We start from the raw sequence: 21,236 nt of genomic DNA, 5'->3' as shown, positions 1-21,236 counted from the left end.
TCAATCCCTGTCCACCCTATATTTTTTAGTCACGTTTATGAGTATTTATGTATAAGAGTAGATCACTGTCTAAGTGGCGCAAGGACGTTTTCTTTACCAGCTTGTCTACATTTCACATTGTCTAACCATGATTTTGGTGGCTAAATATAAACATTTTCGATCAAACTGTATATGCATGTTGTAATGTGATGTTACAGGAGTGTCATCGGAAGAATTCTGAGAAGGTTAGTGAAAAAATTAATATCTTTTGGCGATGTTGACTTTTATCGCTCACTTTGGCTAGAATCAATGCTGGGCTGCTAATTGCTATGTGCTAAGCTAATATAACGATTTATTGTGTTTTCGCTGTAAGACACTTAGAAAATCTGAAATATTGTCTGTATTCACAGGATCTGTGTCTTTCGATTCGTGTATGCTGTGTATTTTTACGAAATGTTTGATGATTAGTAGTTAGGTAAACACGTTGCTCATTGTAATTATTCTAGTCCATTTGTGATGGTGGGTGCAATTGTAAACTATGCCATATACCTGAAATATGCACTTTTTTCTAACAAAACCTATCCCATACCATAAATATGTTATCAGACTGTCATCTAATGAGTTTTTTTGTTGGTTAGGGGCTATAAATATCTTAGTTTAGCCGAATTGGTGATGGCTACTGGTGTTGGTGGACAAATAAAAGATGGTGGAATATGCTAATGTGTTTTTAGGTAATAGATGTACATCTTTACATATTGTGTCTTCCCTGTAAAACATTTTAAAAATCGGAAATGTTGACTGGATTCATAAGATCTGTGTCTTTCATTAGCTGTATTGGACTTTAATGTGTGAAAGTTAAATATTTTAAAAAAATATTTTTTTTGAATTTCGCGGCACTGGTTTTTCAGTGGGGGGGGGGGGGGGGGGTGCCGCTAGCGCCACGCTGATCCTAGACAGGTTAAATAAATTCACTAAATACACTGAGTGTGATAAACATTAAGGACACCTTCCTAATATTGAGTTGCACCACGCTCTTTTGCCCACAGAACAGTCTTAATTCGTCGGGGCATGGACTCTACAAGGTGTCGAAAGCGTTCCACAGGGACGCAGGCCAATGTTCCCTCTAAAACTTGAACGTTGTGAAAATTCTGTGTAACTTCTTGCTCGCGTTTATTGTGAACACTGAGGCTGTACCCGCTTTAAGTTACAATTATAACACTGACCAAGTAGGCTACTGTGGCTTTTGATCATAATGTAGGCCTATCAGAGTGGCCTACCATCAAAAACTATGGAGAAAATGCATCCCATAACATTTTCATATGGAAATAGCTGTTCTGTCATTCAGTCTACAGTAGCAGCCAATGTGTGGTGTTCAATGTAGGTCTACATTCCCGTGAGACTTTTGGAAAAAATATATAGGGCTTGACATTAGCCTGTTTATCCACTTGTCCTTCAGACAAGGAGGTGACTGCAAATGTGTTGTTCGATGTGAGAAACCACTTAATAAAGGTCATTATTATTATTCCCAAACCATTATTACAGAGAATCAGACAAATTATGCTTCCTTCTGCCTACTGGCAACTTAGCTTATACAAGCCTGTCTCAAAACACAACACTTCCCCTTTAAGACAGAAAAAATGCTCTTTACCTGACTCGCTTTTCAAAGATGGCTATAACTTAGGGCAAATAGTTCACTTACTAGCAATGAATATACAGCTCTTGCTTTGATCTCAAAACAAGCAGATCTACTCGCAACCACTCATGCTGTAAACACAGTCCAGTTCAAAGTGAATGGCACAGATCCATACATGGCAATGGTCAATTTGCATATAGGGATACTGCAGCTCTGATTGGTTATGCCGCACCGGTCTGTAGAGTATGGGCTATGTCGTGCCTGTCAATGCAGTAGAATCGTACTCCGATGCGTTCTGCCTACAACAAAATGTCTTGCATAGTTAGTTTTGCATATTAAGTCTTGAATAGTGCATTTTGTTTTGTTCTGTTGCATTGAAAGTGGCTAATATTGGCAATTCCCACAGTAGAGGGAAATGTTGATAGTGTTAAATAAAGGGGAAAACTACAAAGTTCAATCTTGTGGTTCTCTGCGCGGAACATTAATGCTGGCCCATGTTGACTCCAATGCTTCACACAGTTTTGTCAAGTTGGCTGGATGTGTTTTGTGGTGGTGGTGGACCATTCTTGATATATACGGAAACTGTTGATAAAAAAATAGATATATTTCACCTTTATTTAACCAGGTAAGCTAGTTGAGAACACGTTCTCATTTACAACTGCAACCTGGCCAAGATAAAGCAAAGTTGATCATGAAAAACCCAGCAGTGTTGCAGTTCTTGACACACTCAAAGCAGTGCACCTGGTACCTACTTCCATACTGCTTTCAAAGGCACTTAAATGTTTTGTCTTGCCCATTCACCCTCTTTGTCCATTGAGACATGGACACAATTCATGTCTCAATTGTCTAAAGGCTTCTTTAACCTGTCTCCTCCCCTATATCTACACCAGTGATCACCAACCGGTCGATCGCGATAGACTGGTCAATCTCCAAGGCATTCCTAGTTGATCACCAAACATTTCTGTAAAAACCCAATGATAAAGAGTTGTGTTCCTATTGTTTTATTTGTTTCGTGCTGTTGGCGGTAGGTGCACTTAATTCAGCAGCCATAGTGCTGGGAAGGCAAAGTGTTCCCATTTTGAACCATTTTGTCGCGCTCTGGCCATAGAGAGGTTTTTATTCTCTATTTTGGTTAGGCAAGGGTGTGACTAGGGTGGGCATTCTAGTTTCTTTATTTCTATGTTTTCTATTTCTTTGTGTTTGGCCGGGTATGGTTCTCAATCAGAGGCAGCTGTCTATCGTTGTCTCTGAGAACCATACTTAGGTAGCTATTTTTTTCAACTGTTTTGTGGGAAGTTGACTTTGTTTATGGTACATAGCCTTAAGCTTCACGGTTTGTTTTGTATTGTTTATTGTTTTTTCGGCGTCATTTTTAAAAGAAAAGAGCGCTGCACCTTCGTTCTCTCCTTTCAACAGCCGTGACAGAACTTCCCACCACCAACGGACCAAGCAGCGTGGTAGAAAGGAGGAATGGACATGGGAGGACATCCTGAGCAGCAAGGGATCCTGGACATGGGAGGAGATCCTGGCTGGAAGGGATCACCTTCCATGGCAACAGGTGGAAGCATTAACTTCTTATGGCTGCAGCCCGACGCCGGTACACTTATGACAACAGCCACTTCAAGTGCAGGGCGCGAAATTCAAAATATATATTTTTAAATATTTAACTTTCACACATTAACAAGTCCAATACAACATATGAAAGGTACACATCTTGTGAATCCAGCCAACATGTCCGATTTTTTAAATGTTTTACAGGGAAGACACAATATGTAAATCTATTAGCTAACCACGTTAGCAAAAGACACCACTTTTTTTACTCCACCAGTTTTTTACTCCATCAGTAGCTATCACAAATTCGACCAAATAAAGATATAAATAGCCACTAACCAAGAAACAACTTCATCAGATGACAGTCTGATAACATATTTATTGTATAGCATATGTTTTGTTAGAAGAATGTGCATATTTCAGGTATAAATCATAGTTTACATTGCAGCTACATTCAGAAATTGCACCGAAAGCAGCCATAAAACTTACAGACACCAACGTCAAATACCTAATTACTCATCATAAAACATTTCTGAAAAATACATAGTGTACACCAAATGAAAGACAGGCATCTTGTGATTCCAGCCAATATTTCCGATTTATTAAGTGTTTTACAGCGAAAACAAAATGTAGCGTTATATTAGCTTAGCACAATAGCCAGAAACACTTGGGCGCCGACGACTACGACAGATATATGAAATAGCATCATAAAATGTTTCTTACTTTTGCTGATCTTTCATCAGAATGTTGGACAAGGTGTCCTTTGTCCAGAACAGTCGTTGTTTGGATTTAGAACGGCAACTTTCCCTCTTCATTTAGCAAGCACACTAGCCTAGTGGCACGACGCTCTCCATGTCAACAAACGGAAGAGAACGGAACACGGCAAAACTCCTGAAAAAAATTCAATAATCTGATGAAACTATATTGAAAAAACATACTTTACGATGATATGGTGACATGTATCAAATAAAATCAAAGCCGGAGATAATAGTCGCCTATAACGGCAGCTAAACAAAAGGCAATCCCACTGTCCACCTCGCGCTCTTCAGAGTACCGAAAATGGGGGACACGTCATTCAAAGATGTGTTCCATCTCAGACCAAGATAATCACCTCATTTCTTCTCTCACAGCCTCTTGACACCCAGGGGAAGGTGAATGACGTGCATGTATTCTAATAGCTCTCGTGCCCATTTATAGGCAGGAAGAAGAACAGAGCATCTATTTCAGACTTTCCACTTCCTGGTCAGGAAATGTGCTGCAGAATGAGTTATGTTTCACTCTGAGAAATAATTCAAACGGTTTTAGAAACTAGATAGTGTTTTCTATCCAATAGTAATAATATGCATATTGTACGAGCAAGAATTTAGTACAAGGCCGTTTGAAATGGGCACCTTTTATCTGGCTACTCAATACTGCCCCTTGCAGCCCAAACAGGTTTTAAGGAAGGCGGAGGCAGCGACGAAAGCAGAGTGGCAGCGTTACGAAGGGACACGGCTAGCAAGGAAGCCCGAGAGGCAGCTCGGGGGGTACACGGGGGGTGTGGCTGAGTCAGGTTGGAGACCTGAGCCAACTCCCCGTGCTTACCGTGGCGAGCGTCGTACTGGTCAGGCACCGTGTTATGCGGTGAAGCGCTCGGTGTCTCCAGTGCGTGTGCATAGCCCGGTGCGCTACATTCCATCTCCCCGCATCTGCCGGGCTAGGGTGAGCATCCAGCCAGGAAGGGTTGTGCTAGCCCTGCTCTCCAGACCTCCAGTGCATCTCCTCGGCTCAAGATATCCTGCGCCGGCTCTGCGCACTGTGTCTCCGGTGCGTCTGCATAGCCCAGTGCGTCCTGTGCCTGCGCCCCGCATCAGGGCGAAAATAACCATCCAGCCAGGACAGGTTGTGCAGGCTCCTAGCTCGAGACCTCCAGTGCGCCTCCACGGCCCAGTGTATCCGGTGCCTTTGCCAAGGACAAAGCCTCCAGTATGTCTCTCCAGCCTGGTGAGTCCTGTGCCTGCGCCTATAATTAAATCTCCTGTGTGTCTCCCCAGCCTGGTCAGCCCTGTGGCAGCTCAATGTACCAGACTGCCCATACGTCTCCTCCCTCCAGTGATGATCCATGGCACGAAGCCTCCAGTGATGATCCATGGCAAGAAGCTTCCAGTGATGATCCATGGCACGAAGCCTCCAGGGATGATCCATGGCAAGAAGCCTCCAGTGATGATCCATGGCAAGAAGCCTCCAGTGATGATCCATGGCAAGAAGCCTCCAGTGATGATCCATGGCAAGAAGCCTCCAGTGATGATCCATGGCACGAAGCCTCCAGTGATGATCCATGGCAAGAAGCCTCCAGTGATGATCCATGGCACGAAGCCTCCAGTGATGATCCATGGCAAGATGCCTCCAGTGACGATCCATGGCACGAAACCTCCAGTGATGATCCATGGCACGAAGCCTCCAGTGATGATCCATGGCAAGAAGCCTCCAGTGTTGATCCATAGCACGAAGCCTCCAGTATTGATCCATGGCAAGAAGCCTCCAGTGATGATCCATGGCACGAAGCCTCCAGTGAGGAGTCATGGCACGAAACCTCCAACGAAGGCCTCCAGTCCGGAGCCTCCAGCGAAGGTCTCCAATCCGGAGCCTCCAGCGAAGGTCCCCAGTCCGGAGCCTCCGGCGACGTTCCCCAGTCCGGAGCCTCCGGCGACGTTCTCCAGTCCGGAGTCTCCAGGGACTGCCTCCAGTCCGGAGCCTCCAGCGACGGCCTCCATACCGGAGCCTCCAGCGACGTTCTCCAGTCCGGAGTCTCCAGCGACGGCCTCCAGTCCGGAGCCTCCAGCGACGGCCTCCATACCGGAGCCTCCAGCGACGTTCTCCAGTCCGGAGTCTCCAGCGACGTTCTCCAGTCCGGAGCCAACAGCGACGGCCTCCAGCCCGGAGCCTCACCACGCTGCACCTTGGTCCTCTCCTTTCAACAACCGTGACACATTTCATGTGTCTGAAGGTAGTAGAACTCCACCTACCTGGCAGGCCCAGAGAACAAATCAAGTGCACCTACAGTTTCCCGTGTCTGTACAGTTTTGTGCAGTTTCCTCGAGCCATATACTGTAAAACGAAGCCTAGAGCGCACAGCAAAGTTGATACTGTGACATTTCAAAACATTTACAACCATGACTAGAGAGAGACTCAACGAATACAGCAAAGTGCTGCTGTTTTTATGAGTAAGTTCATGTTTAAATTGTTATTCAACACTGTCAACACGTTGTTCAAAGCTTTTCTGAACCATAAAATGTGCAATCACCCTACTTCCACTCACACTACAACTAGCACTGCAGCTGCAATGAATGAGTACAACAAAGGGTTTCGATAAGCTGGCATTGTTATTACTAGTGGCTTGTCTTTTTTTTTATATCACATAATATTTCACTTTATCTGGACATCGGATTAACAACATGAATTAGTGCATGAGGCAGAAATATTGCAGTGCGATTTTAGTTTTGCCATCAGCTGGAAGACAGTGTCCCCTTTTCTCAGCGGAGGGAGCGAGAGCGGAGGGACGGTGAGTCGGGTGAGAGGCAGCCTCACCGCTGCTCTCTCCCTCCCCTCAGACTGACCATCAGATACAGGCCATCATTCCAGTAAAATTTTAAAAAGCTAATCATTATGCTGACTCAGCTGTGCCTCAAAAGTAATACAAGTGATATTTTAGAAGTGTGATCATATACCTAAAATGTTAAAATAGAATTTCACAATGGTCTGAGAAGAACAACATTGGCAGGGCAATTCAAACCTCATTGTTACACAACTGTTTTTAATAGGTTAATGTTGCATAGGCTTACACTTTTTAAGTCATGATTTTTGTTTTTTATCTGAGAGCTAGATCTCGCCTTGCATTTTGACTCAGAAAGTGTGTAAGGAAGTCTGTGTGTAGCTGGTGTATAGGAGTCAGGTGCAGGACAGCAGATATGAGTAAATAAATGTATTTTACTCAACATATGACAGTACCCCCCCTGTGCGCCGACACCGACCTCGGGGACGACCCGGAGGACGAGGCGCAGGGCGATCCGGATGGAGGCGGTGGAACTCCCGCAGCAACAAAGGGTCCAAGACGTTCTCCACCGGCACCCAGCATCTCTCCTTCGGAATGTAACCCTCCCACTCCACGAGGTACTGAAGGCCCCTCGCCCGACGCCTCGAGTCCAGGATGGCTCGAACAGCATACGCTGGGGCCCCCTCGATGTCCAGGGGGAATGGAGGAACCTCCCGCACCTCACACTCCTGGAGTGGACCAGCCACCACCGGCCTGAGGATAAATAAGGTCATCTGGGGGAAGCTGTAACCTGCCCCACAAACCGCGCACCCAGCTTCCGGCAGGGCAGGCGGAGGGGCAGGTTTCGGGTCGAGAGCCAGACCCGGTCTCACTTCGGTGGCGGTCGGCGCTCGCCTTCTGCCACCTCACGACCCGCTGCAGGTGCACATGGGCGGCGTCTCAGGTCTCCTCCGAGCGCTTAAACCATTCGTCCACCGCATGAGCTTCATTCTGGCTCTGATGCCACGGTGCCAGAACCGGCTGATACCCCAGTACGCACTGGAAAGGAGAGAGGTTAGTGGAGGAGTGGCGGAGTGAGTTTTGGGCCATCTCTGCCCAGGGGATGAACGCCACCCACTCCCCCAGCCGGTCCTGGCAATATGACCGCAGAAACCTACCCACATCCTGATTTATTCTCTCCACCTGCCCATTACTCTCGGGCTGAAAACCTGAGGTGAGACTGACCGAGACCCCCAGACGTTCCATGGACGCTCTCCAGACCCTGGACGGGAACTGGGGACTCCGATCAGAGACTATATCCTCAGGCACCTTGTAGTGCCCGGAAGACGTGAGTGAACAGGGCCTCCGCAGTCTGTAAGGCCGTAGGGAGACCAGGCAAAGGGAGGAGACGGCAGGACTTAGAAAACCGCTCCACAATGACCAGGATCGTGGTGGTGCCCTATGTTGGAGGAAGATCTGTCAGGAAGTCCACCGACAGGTGCGACCACGGCCATTGTGGAATGGGTAGGGGTTGTAACCTTCCTCTGGGCAGATGCCTGGGAGCCTTGCACTGGGCGCACACTGAGCAGGAGGAAACATAAACCCTCACGTCCTTGGCCAAGGTGGACCACCAGTACTTCCCACTAAAGCAATGCACCGTTCGACTGATGCCAAGGTGACCAGAGGAGGGGGACGTGTGGGCCCAATAGATCAAACGGTCACGGACAGCAGACAGAACGTACAGGTGCGCAGCTGGACACTGGGGGGGAGTGGGCTCTGTGCATAACGCCCGCTCTATGTCCGCGTCCAACTCCCACACCACCGGTGCCACCAGGCAAGAGGCCGGAAATATGGGAGTGTGATCCATGGACCGCTCCTCTGTGTCATACATCCGGATCAGTGCGTCTGCCTTAGCGTTCTGGGAACGTGGTCTGTAGGACAGAGTGAAAACAAAACGGGTAAAGAACATGGCCCACCTTGCCTGCCGAGGGTTCAGTCTCCTCGCCGCCCGGATGTACTCCAGATTGCGGTGGTCAGTCCAAATGAGGAAAGGGTGTTTAGCCCACACAAGCCAATGCCTCCACGCCTTCAGAGCCTTAACAACAGCCAACAGCTCCCGGTCCCACACATCATAGTTTCGCTCCGCCGGGCTGGGCTTCTTCGAAAAGAAAGCACAGGGGCGGAGCTTTGGTGGCGTGCCCGAGCGCTGAGAGAGCACGGCTCCTATCCCAGCCTCGGACGCGTCCACCTCCACTATGAACGCCAAAGAGGGATCCGGATGAGCCAGCATGGGATCCAAGGTAAACAGAGCCTTCAGGTGACCAAAAGCCCTGTCCGCCTCAGCTGACCACTGCAGTCGCACCGGTCCCCCCTTCAGCAGTGAGGTAAGGGGAGCTGCTACCTGACCAAAACCCCGGATAAACCTCCGGTAGTAGTTGGCAAACCCTAGAAACCGCTGCACTTCCTTTACTGTGGTGGGAGTCGGCCAATTACGCACAGCTGAAATGCGGTCACTGTCTATTGGTTCAATTTAAGGCCAAGTGGAAAACAATAATCTGCCGGCACTAGGGATGGGGTTGTGAGCATGCTGGTCTGGGCAGAGGAGATGTAGTCATTGTTTGTGTGCATCTGTAAGTTGTTATTCGTATGTATATTTGTATCTGGAGTGAAAAATAAAAATGAAATATAACAAAATAAAAATAAGGGATCATAGCTTTCACCTGGATTCACCTAGTTAGTCTATATCATGGAAAGAGCAGGTGTTCCTACATTTTTGTACACTCAGTGTATGTATACTGAACAAAACTATAAACGCAACATGTAAAGTGTTGATCCCATGTTTCATGAGCTTAAACCTGTCTAGGATCAGCGTGCCGCTAGCGGCACTCCCCCCCCCCCCCCACTGAAAAACCAGTGCCGCGAAATTCAAAAAAAATATTTTTTTAAAATATTTAACTTTCACACATTAAAGTCCAATACAGCTAATGAAAGACACAGATCTTATGAATCCAGTCAACATTTCCGATTTTTAAAATGTTTTACAGGGAAGACACAATATGTAAAGATGTACATCTATTACCTAAAAACACATTAGCATATTCCACCATCTTTTATTTGTCCACCAACACCAGTAGCCATCACCAATTCGGCTAAACTAAGATATTTATAGCCTCTAACCAACAAAAAAACTCATTAGATGACAGTCTGATAACATATTTATGGTATGGGATAGGTTTTGTTAGAAAAAAGTGCATATTTCAGGTAGATGGCATAGTTTACAATTGCACCCACCATCACAAATGGACTAGAATAATTACAATGAGCAACGTGTTTACCTAACTACTAATCATCAAACATTTCGTAAAAATACACAGCATACACGAATCGAAAGACACAGATCCTGTGAATACAGACAATATTTCAGATTTTCTAAGTGTCTTACAGCGAAAACACAATAAATCGTTATATTAGCTTAGCACATAGCAATTAGCAGCCCAGCATTGATTCTAGCCAAAGTGAGCGATAAAAGTCAACATCGCCAAAAGATATTAATTTTTTCACTAACCTTCTCAGAATTCTTCCGATGACACTCCTGTAACATCACATTACAACATGCATATACAGTTTGATCGAAAATGTTTATATTTAGCCACCAAAATCATGGTTAGACAATGTGAAATGTAGACAAGCTGGTAAAGAAAACGTCCTTGCGCCACTTAGACAGTGATCTACTCTTATACATAAATACTCATAAACGTGACTAAAAAATATAGGGTGGACAGGGATTGATAGACAATTTAATTCTTAATACAATTGCGTTATTACATTTTTTAATTTATCCTTACTTTTCAATACAGTTTGCGCCAAGCGAAGCTACGTCAAAAAACATGGCGTCCTAAGCCACTAAAATGTTTCGACAGAAACACGATTTATCATAATAAAAATGTCCTACCTTGAGCTGTTCTTCCATCAGTATCTTGGGCAAAGGATCCTTTCTTGGGAGAAATCGTCTTTTGGTGGAAAGCTGTCCTCTTGCCATGTGGAAATGTCAACTACGTTCGGGATGAACTGAAAAGCGTGACCAACTTTTCACATCGTTGCAAAAATAAATGTCCCAAAATCGCACTAAACGGATATAAATTGCTATAAAACGCTTTAAATTAACTACTTTGTGATGTTTGTAACTCCTATAACGAGTGAAAAGATGACCGGAGAAATATAACAGGCTAAACTAACGCTTGGAACAGGAGAGGGTCGGTGTCTTCCACGCGCGTTACGCAGCAAGAAAAGACTTGCTAGCTAAAGGTTTTTTTCATTTGTAGGGCCTGTGAACGAGCAATCGAGCCCGTTGGAATCGTCATCACGTAAAGGCATCCAGGGGAAGACGTAAGAAGTGTCCGTATAGTCATAGCAACGACAGTGCCCGTTTAAATGACTTCAGAAAAGTGGCCAACGTTTCTCAAATCTGACTCCATGTCAGGGAAATTGCTGTAGAATGGGCTCTGTTCCACTTAGAGACAAAATTTCAACTCCTATAGAAACTATAGACTGTTTTCTATCCAATAATAATAATAATATGCATATTGTACGATCAAGGATTTTGTGGGAAGCCGTTTAAAAAATTAGCCACATTAGCATAAATAGTCTAAACAGCGCCCCCATCCCCAACAGGTTAAATAAAACATCCCAGACATGTTCCATATACGCAAAAGCGTATTTCTCTCAAATTGTGTGCACAAATGTGTTTACATACTTGTTAGTGCAATTGGCATGCTTACTGCAGGAATGTCCACCAGAGCTGTTGCCATAGAATTGAATGTTCATTTCTCTACTATATGCCACCTCCAACATTGTTTTAGAGAATTTGGCAGTTGGTTCAACCTGCCTCACAACTGCAGATCACGTGTAGCCCAGCACCTGCACATCGTCTGAAACCAGCCACCCAGACAGCTGATGAAACTGAGTATTTATGCCTGTAATAATGTCACGATCGTGTGGAGACACGGACCAAGGAGCAGCGTGATTGGAGTTCCACATCTTTATTTTTAGTGAAACTTAAAACAAACCAAGAAACAAACAACGACCGTTCAGTACTGAGGTGCAACATGCACTCACTCAAAAACAAAACACAGTGGGGAAATAGCTACCTAAATATGATCCCCAATCAGAGGCAACGATAAACAGCTGCCTCTAATTGGGAACCACATTAGCACCAACATAGAAATAAATATACTAGATCACCCCCTAGTCACGCCCTGACCTACTACACCATAGAGAAACAAGGGCTCTCTATGGTCAGGGCGTGACAAATAAAGCCCTTTGTGTGAAAAAAACTCATTCTGATTCTGGCTACCCAGTGAGTGGGCTATGCCTTCCCGGGCCCACCCATGGCTTCGCCCCTGCCCAGTCATGTGAAATCCATCAATTGACTGATTTTCTTATATGAATTGTAACTCAGTGAAATCGTTGAAATTGTTGCATGTTGCGTTCATATTTTTGTTCAGTGTGTGTGTGTGTGTTGGCAGAGTGACAGAGGTGTTGCTACCACCTCATTTACATTTACATTTAAGTCACTTAGCAGACGCTCTTATCCAGAGCGACTTACAACTTGGAAAGTTCATACATATTCATCCTGGTCCCCCCGTGGGAATTGAACCCTGGTCCCCCCGTGGGAATTGAACCCACAACCCTGGCGTTGCAAGCGCCATGCTCTACCAACTGAGCCACACGGGACCACGGGACCTCCTCTGTAATGTAATCAGTGGTGGTTCCCGTCTCCTCTCTCTCTCATATAATCCCATGAACAGCACTCTGCTGGAGTAGAGCCTTCCTCTGACCAACCCAGACCGCCCTCAGGCCACCTACCTGGGACAGGGGGCAAACCACTGCCTATTTAACACCTCACACCTCCCTCCCTCCATCCCTCTACCCCTCCTCCTAGTACACCTCTCTGTTGTGCTCTCTCTGAAACACTGAATAATCAATATCCTCACTATCCCAAATTGCACCCTATTCCCTATTTAGTGCACTTTTTTATAACCACAGCCCATAGGGCTTTGATCAAAACTAGTGCACTACATAGGGAATGGTGTGCCATTTGGGACATTGCCACTGTCTAAATGCAGCAAACATTGCACTACTCATAACTCATGGAGCCATTGACAAGGGCATAACCATGTACTTCCTATCCGTTCCTAACCAGGATCACATTAAATACATATCATGGTCTGTAGGCCGGCAGTATGGTTTGATGGTTATTGCAAAAATACCAGTGACCAGTAAGTTTATGGCTGTGCCTTCATGTTTTTTCAATGTTGCTGGGTGTGTCTGTTTTACAGGAACAACTTTATAATGGCCCCAGAAGTGTACAGAACAAATATGTTGTTAGTATTGTTGGTGTTGGTCATCACCATCAGGGATTTACTACTACTGATATGAATGAGATCGTGTCAGTAAAAATGGCTGTCAGTAGAAACAGACAGCTTAGCAGTCTAATCATCATAGCAACAGGCAGCCAGGGGGATTCTAGAGGTACAGTAGAGGTGTAGAGCTCTCTGAAAACAGTTTAGTCTGAGCAGCGGGTGATAGTTTGTGCAGTGGCCAATGCCTTAGTCTGCCTATTTGTGTGTGCTCAGTAGGTGGCATGCTTCAGATGGCTGGAAGTGGCAGACTCTCCCCTACTGCCTGGTGGGCTGGAATCAAACCACTCAGGTTCCCATAGAAACCACCTCCATCCTATCAGCACTGCTGCTAGGCGATGGTGATTATGATGGTAGTGGTGGTTGGGTTGTAGTTAGCAGTGTTGTAAGTCAAGCAGAAAGGATCTGAGGCGAGGCAAACTCCCTCAAACAGCAGAGCAGAGCAGTGATCTAGCGTGGATTGTTACTGGCAAGGAAATGAAACACACACACACACACCAGGGGCCCAGTGTCACAGAATTGACACAGACCAGGGATCAGGAGCAGAAGTGTTACTGCAGCATGACATGGGAGGGTCAACAGGGGGGAAAGTAAGGCGGTACGGTCCAACATGGCGTTCCGGCCTAAAGAAATAGTGGGGGTACGTCGTACCGTTAAAACCTGAGCCTGTAACAATTAATACAACACGCCCAAAAAACTATAGGTGACTACACTATTATCTAACATTACTGCATTTCAGCAGCATGACAAATTTGCGAATTGACTGGAAACTGGGTGGTGTGCGCTCCAAATTGCGTTGTGGTTTGAGGAGAACACTTACATTTTGTCAAGGCGGAGATGAGTGGCCGTGACCAAGGCGTACGTGGACAACAGTGGATTTTAGGTGTTTTGTAACTGCAGTTGTAAGGACATCATTTGAATGGCATCATGATGTCTCTTTCCATTCATTAAATTGCTGGTGCAAAGTGCACTGTTGGGGTTTGAATGCTGAAGTGTTTTTGTGAGTGAACGAATGTGGTAGAGTAGCTAACAGGAGCCATCAGGTAGCTAACAGGAGCGCCTTTGTTAAGTGATGTTTGACAGTAAGATGAAAACATCATGATTGGTTGTGTTTATAACACATTAAAATGCATAGGCAACGTGTCCATAAGGCTAAGGGAAGCTAAGCTTTCCCTAAAGTAAATGTCATTAATTAAATTGCCAAAATTATATAGCCTAATTAGCTTACTCCTGTCTATACAGAAATAAATAAAACCATTCAAAATAGGCTACTACACCAGAAAGCATGGTTTGGCCACAGAGGATCATTAGCTTCTTGAAAGAAAAAGCTGTGGATTGTTTTAAATCGCATAGTCGGAAGGGCCTGCAATTTGGGCAGTGTGCACTGCAAATACCAAATAGATGATTGTTGAGTTGCGACTGTCAGTGAAATGCAGAGAGACCCAACCAGTCATACCGCAATATTTAAAAATACAGTCGCGGAAAACTGTTTGGAAAGCAAATGGCTATTGCTGTAAAGAGAAGACAATGAAAAGACTCAAGTCTGTCTGTTACATATCAAAATTCTTAACTTAATTGAACGAAAAGTAGCCTTTTGTTTTTTACCCCCTTTTTCTCGTGATATCCAATTGCGATCTTGTCTCATCGCTGCAACTCCACAACAGGCTCGGGAGAGGCGAAGGTCGAGTCATGCGTCCTCCGAAACATGACCCGCCAAACCACACTTCTTATCACCCTCCCGCTTAACCCAGAAGCCAGCCGCACCAATTGGTCGGAAGTCAGCCTGCAGGCACCCGGCCCGCCAAATGGAGTCGCTAGTGCGCAATGAGACAAGTACAGCCCCTCTGGCCAAACCCTTCCCTAACCCAGACGACGCTGTGCCAATTGTTCGCCGCCCTATGGGACTCCCGGTCATGGCTGGTTGTGACACAGCTTGAGATCGAACCCGGGTCTGTAGTGACGGCTCAAGCACTGCAATGCAGTGTCTTAGACCGCTGCGCTACTCGGGAGGCCCCCAAAATTGTTGTTGTTAACTTAGTTGAGCGAACAGTAGCCTATCTTATTGGCACCAGCGGAGAAGATCGGCCATATCCCCGGTGAGTGTACATATTCACTGTCTTTGTCAGTGGGTCAGCACCACTTTTGTTTGATTTTGGACAGTCATTTCCTCCTCCAGGTTAGATGGACGTCATATCGTATTTGTGTCTCCCCTTTTTGTAGGCCAATTATATGGATCAGACAACATGGTTTTTATTGATCTGTTTGTCAGTGTCAGAGTAGGCTGCCCTGTAATTGTGGAGTATAAAAACAAATGTGAGTGTCCCGTACCGGTAAGAAATGAAATCTACATTCAGCCCTGAGGGTCACTATGTTAACGACGATGCATTACCACTAGCATGTGGTATGAAAATAGCCATTTGTCTAATGTGTTGTACAATATAAACATATCCACGACAAATGGCTGTCATTGGAGTATCAGCCAGGAATGTTAAACACTGTCCCTGCCTGCGTTGTAGAAATGGAATAGTGCTCTTCAGCCAAGCTGTTCTGATGAAGATGTTGTCTGGAGAACACCCCCACAACCCTCCACCCTCCCTCAGGGGGCTGCACCAGTTTACCTTTCATTAGGGGATCAATGTGTTGATAAGAACCAGCGGTTTATCAACAGTTTATAAAGGCCGACGTTTGGATTAATCAAATCAGCACACATCCGGAGAAGGGCCGGACTCTGTAAACACAATCAGATCTGACTGCTCAGATGGAATGAGAGAGGTGGGGGGAGGGGAAGGGAGGGGGGATAGATAAGTAAAGAAAATAAATTAAATTAAATTAGAACAGTCGCCGTTGCAGAAATCAAATGTTTAAAGGAAATGTTCCCTTCTTGGACCGCTGGGTACTTGTGATCAGTCTACTTGAGCAGTGCTGAGTGAGGGCTGTAGTCACCACTGACTGTAAAATGGGTCCCAGCATCTGTCTGTCTGTCCCCAAGCCTAGCAGAACACATCTACAGTGGCAGGCAAGACTCGCTCCTCCACTGACTCCCCATCAACTCTCTATCTGGGGAGAAAATGCAATGTTGCAGTCTCACTTTAAGGGACACTGATCACAAGCACAACTCATCTCAACTGTGGTGAAAGATTGCTCTCTCTCTCTCTCTCTCCCTCCCTCCCTCCTCGTCTCACTCATTTTCCCAAGAGACAGAGAGAGAGCAGAGGAATCCTCTCGGTTTCTCTGCTCACAGAGTGGAAGTTGGAGTTGGAGAGATGGAGCTGAGCGGAGCTTCAAACAGCACATGTAATTGAGCAGACCTAGATAGGCTATCTGTGAACATGAAACAGCAACAGTTGTGACGGGAGGTAATTGCCTCCTAGGCCCCATATAATATCTTGTCGAGGCTTTAAACTCCAGCAAACTGCTGGAAGTCCTTATGTCGGCAGGTAATATGTTCCAGGCATCAGCAGCCCTGTGAAATGAAAGAAAGGTAGCACTGTTGTGTGTGTTTGTGTGTATGTGTGTTTGAGAAACATAAAGTATGAAAGGTAGAAAATGTGTATGTGTTTTCCAGCTTGTGTGTGTTTGTATAAGTGTGAGAAAGTGTTTTACAGTATGGATTTTTTCTTAGGTTATGCATTGTTTTTTATGAATTAATAGAACTCAATAAAAGCAATGTGTTCATTTTGCATTCTCAGAGCAAAGGTGCTGTGAAACTCTCTCTCTTTCTCTCTGTGTGGGAGCAGGAATTACCTCGACATTTCTTCACTAAATTACTTATTGCGGTGTTCATGGAATTCTGTATCTTGATTTTAAAGCGCAGTGTTTTCCTGTAATAAACTAAAGTGGGTTAACACGTGCCATTGCGTTTATACATGAGTGATTGCTTTTTCAGATGTGTTGACATTAACATTCAATAGTGACCTCAGCACTGTTGAGGCACATGCCTTTTGATGATGAGCAACACAGAATGAAGGCTTAGCAAACAGCACAGAATGAAGTTAATAATAATCCATTACTGGAGTTGTTTGACTTTCCAGTCATCCTTTGCTTGGTTACTTCTAAATGCACTCAGTGTAACCCCAAGTATCAGTGTCACAGAGGCTTCTACCCAGGCAGGGAAATCAAGCAGAGTTGTGGCCTTAATTGTCAGGGTGATTATCCTCTTCCCTGGCCCCGGTCCAACCCCCTCCCGGCCCCCCCCCCCCCCGTTCTGTAGGACACAGAGAGGGAGAGAAGGGGAGAGAGAGGGAGGGAGGAGATGCGTTATTAGCTGACCCTCTCCTCTGCAATTAATGCAACATCTGTCCACACAGATACAGCCGCCCCCAATTCCCAGCAGTTTACCCTCTATATAACAGCTAATAAACCTACAATGAGTGTGTTACTTAGAGGGTCAGGCCTGCACTGTTTCAGACAACTCCACTTTACTGCACACCCTACACTTTGTGTTCGACTTCATATCTATGCAGGTGGATGGGGGTGAGAGGAGAAAGATCCTGTTGAAGCGATAGATAAGAATATGCTACAAATTATACCCAGCATCAGCCCTCCTGATAGAGAAGTGTTGCCAGTGTTGAATAGATGAGGAGAATCAGTCAGTCAGTCAGTCAGTTAGTAGGTCTGTCTCCCACCCACAGCTGAAGAGTGAAGTTAAGCCTCTCATTTCCTCTTGATTAACTGGCTCTTTGTTCCATTGGTGGTGGCACACTCCATGAAGGGAAACTGTTGGCTTTAAAACAAGCCTGCCACTGTGCTAATCTGCAACAGGGTTTACCCCCCTCTGATCACTAAAAGGAATCAAAGCATTTTTGTTTGTTGTTTGCAATATGCCTCCAAAGAGATTTGGGAGTTTAGATTTTTACACAAATGTTTTTTTTTTAAATATACTTTGGGGAATGGGATGTTGAGGGATGTTGAGGGAGTGTGTTGTGTTTGCGATGCAAAAGCAATCAACTCAGTCAAATTTTGACCAAATGTAGGTCATTTTCACAAGCTTTAGTTTCTAAGTGTTTTTACTATGTGACCTTAATTGCTTGATGTTTGTCTCTCTGTGTCTCCAGGCAGCTTCTATGGCTCTGAGCAGCCTGGGTCATGTGTATACAGCCATCGGGGACTACCCTAATGCCCTGGCCAGCCACAAGCAGTGTGTCCTACTGGCAAAGCAATCCAAAGACCAGCTGTCAGAGGCACGAGAGCTGGGCAACATGGGCGCTGTCTACATTGCTATGGGCGACTTTGAAAACGCTGTACAATGCCACGAGCAGCACCTGGGCATCGCCAAGGCCCTGACCAACAAGAGGGAGGAGGCCCGTGCCTACAGCAACCTGGGCAGTGCCTACCACTACCACCGTAACTTTGACAAGGCCATGTCCTACCACACCCATGTGCTGGAGCTGGCCCAGGAGCTGGAGGAGCAGCCTATAGAGATGAGGGCATACGCTGGGCTGGGGCACGCTGCACGCTGCATGCAGGACCTGGAGAGAGCCAAGCAGTACCATGAACAGCAACTGGCCATCGCTGAGGGCCTGAAGGACAGGGCTGCAGAGGGAAGAGCCTCCTCCAACCTGGGTACGTATTTATCAATCAACACAGAGGGACAGGGGTAGGCCGTGGGCGGTGGGCCGGGGGACTGGGCTGCAGAGGGAAGATCCTCCTCCAACCTGGTGTCACGATCGTGTGGCGGATTAACGGACCAAAATGCTGCAGTTGGAAAATAAGCCATCTTCTTTTATTATAACACGAAGATGAACACGACACAAAAACACTTTAACAAAACAACAAAACAACAAAACGACCGTGAAGCTACAAACGTTGTGCACAAACATACAGGCTACTAACGTTCTTACATAGACAACGCTAGACATATACACTCAACACAAAACCATCTACTACACCCCATAACCCCTTTACCAAATAAACACCCAAAACCAACAAAACATAAACATTCCCCATGTCACACCCTGACCTAACTAAAATAATAAAGAAAACGAAGAATAATAAGGCCAGGGCGTGACATAACCCCCCCCTTGAGGCGCGAACTCCGGGCGCACCATACACAGTCTAGGGGAGGGTCTGGGTGGGCTCCCCTCTACGGTGGCGGCTCCGGCTCTGGTCGTAGTCCCCACGTCACCACAGTACCTAACCACCTCCTAGGCTTCCTCCAAACGACCCCCCTCCACATTAACCCCATTGCATTAAGGGGGAGTTCCGGACTAAGGGACAGCTCCGGACTAAGGACCAGTACCAGGGTAAGGGGCAGTACCAGGATAAGGGGCAGTACCAGGGTAAGGGGCAGCACCAGGGTAAGGGGCAGCACCAGGGTAAGGGGCAGCACCAGGGTAAGGGGCAGCACCAGGGTAAGGGGCAGCTCCAGGGTAAGGGGCAGCTCCGGACTGAGGAATGGCAGCTCCGGACTGAGGGACTGCAGCTCCGGACTGAGGGACTGCAGCTCCGGACTGAGGGACTGCAGCTCCGGACTGAGGGACGGCCCATGGCTGGCTGACAGATCTGGCTGCTCATGGCTGGCTAACGGATCTGGCTGCTCATGGCTGGCTAACTGATCTGGCTGCTCATGGCTGGCTAACTGATCTGGCTGCTCATGGCTGGCTAACTGATCTGGCTGCTCATGGCTGGCTGACGGATCTGGCTGCTCATGGCTGGCTGACGGATCTGGCTGCTCATGGCTGGCTGACGGATCTGGCTGCTCATGGCTAGCTGACGGATCTGGCTGCTCATGGCTAGCTGACGGATCTGGCTGCTCATGGCTAGCTGACGGATCTGGCTGCTCATGGCTAGCTGACGGATCTGGCTGCTCATGGCTAGCTGACGGATCTGGCTGCTCATGGCTAGCTGACGGATCTGGCTGCTCATGGCTAGCTGACGGATCTGGCTGCTCATGGCTAGCTGACGGATCTGGCTGCTCATGGCTGGCTGACTGATCTGGCTGCTCCTGTCTGGTTGGCGGCTCTGGCAGATCCTGTCTGGTTGGCGGCTCTGGCAGATCCTGTCTGGTTGGCGGCTCTGGCAGATCCTGTCTGACGGACGGCTCTAGCGGCTCCTGTCTGGCTGGCGGCTCTAGCGGCTCCTGTCTGGCGGGCGGCTTTGCAGGCTCATGGCAGACGGGCGGCTTTGCAGGCTCATTGCAGACGGATGGCTCAGATGGCGCTGGGGAGACGGATGGCTCAGATGGCGCTGGGGAGACGGATGGCTCAGATGGCGCTGGGGAGACGAGCAGTTCAGTCAACGCTGTGCAGACGGCAGACTCCTGCCGGCTGAGGCGCACTGTAGGCCTGGTGCGTGGTGCCGGGACTGGTGGCACCGGGCTGGGGACACGCATCTCAGGGCTAGTGCGGGGAGCAGCAACAGGACGCACAGGACTCTGGGGACACACAGGAGGCTTGGTGCGTGGTTTAGACACTGGTGGTAAAGGGCTGGAGACACGCACCATATAGCTAGTGCGTGGAGGAGGCACTGGTGGTACTGGATTGGGGCGGGGAGGTGGCGCCGGAAATACCGGACCGTGCAGGCGTACTGGCTCCCTTAAACGCCGAGCCTGCCCAACCTTACCTGGTTGTATGCTCCCCGTCGCCTGACCAGTGCGGGGAGGTGGAATGACCCGCACCGGCCTATGTAGGCGAACCGGGGACACCATGCGTAAGGCTGGTGCCATGTACGCCGGCCCGAGGAGACGCACTGGTGACCAGATGCGTTGGGCCGGCTTCATGACATACGGCTCAACGCTCAGTCTAGCCCGGCCGATACGTGGAGCTGAAATGTACCGAACCGGGCTATGCACGCGTACAGGAGACACCGTGCGCTCTACTGCGTAACACGGTGTCTGCCCGTACTCCCGCTCTCCACGGTAAGTACAGGGAGTAGGCGCAGGTTTCCTACCTGACTTCGCCACACTCCCTTTAAGGCCCCCCCCAAGAAATTTTTGGGTTGTACTCACGGGTCTCCAGCCTTGTCTCCGTGCTGCCTCCTCATATCGCCTCCTCTCGGCTTTCGCTGCCTCCAGCTCTTCACGAGAGAGGCGATATTCTCCAGGTTGATCCCAAGGCCCCTTACCATCCAGTATCTCCTCCCATGTCCAGAAATCCTTTGTGGGTAGGTCCTGTTGCCGCCTTCCATGCCGCTTGGTCCTATGGTG

The 21,236-nt window shown here is 47.3% G+C and overlaps 1 protein-coding gene across 2 annotated transcripts in view; it reads left to right on the top strand.

Annotated features, from left to right (window-relative positions):
- Window positions 1-21,236, top strand: part of LOC129826333 (tetratricopeptide repeat protein 28-like) — a 255,197-nt gene that overhangs the window by 161,374 nt on the left and 72,587 nt on the right. For both annotated transcript variants that reach the window (XM_055886932.1, XM_055886931.1), the window contains exon 5: window positions 18,148-18,655. In XM_055886932.1, coding sequence (XP_055742907.1) covers window positions 18,148-18,655 — 508 coding nt within the window. The remainder of the gene's footprint in view (window positions 1-18,147; window positions 18,656-21,236) is intronic.

This window comes from Salvelinus fontinalis, chromosome 28 (genome assembly GCF_029448725.1).
Source record: "Salvelinus fontinalis isolate EN_2023a chromosome 28, ASM2944872v1, whole genome shotgun sequence".
NCBI classification, from domain to species: Eukaryota; Metazoa; Chordata; class Actinopteri; order Salmoniformes; family Salmonidae; genus Salvelinus; species Salvelinus fontinalis.
Note: the sequence above shows the minus strand (reverse complement) of the source record. Positions and strands in the feature narration are given on the sequence as shown.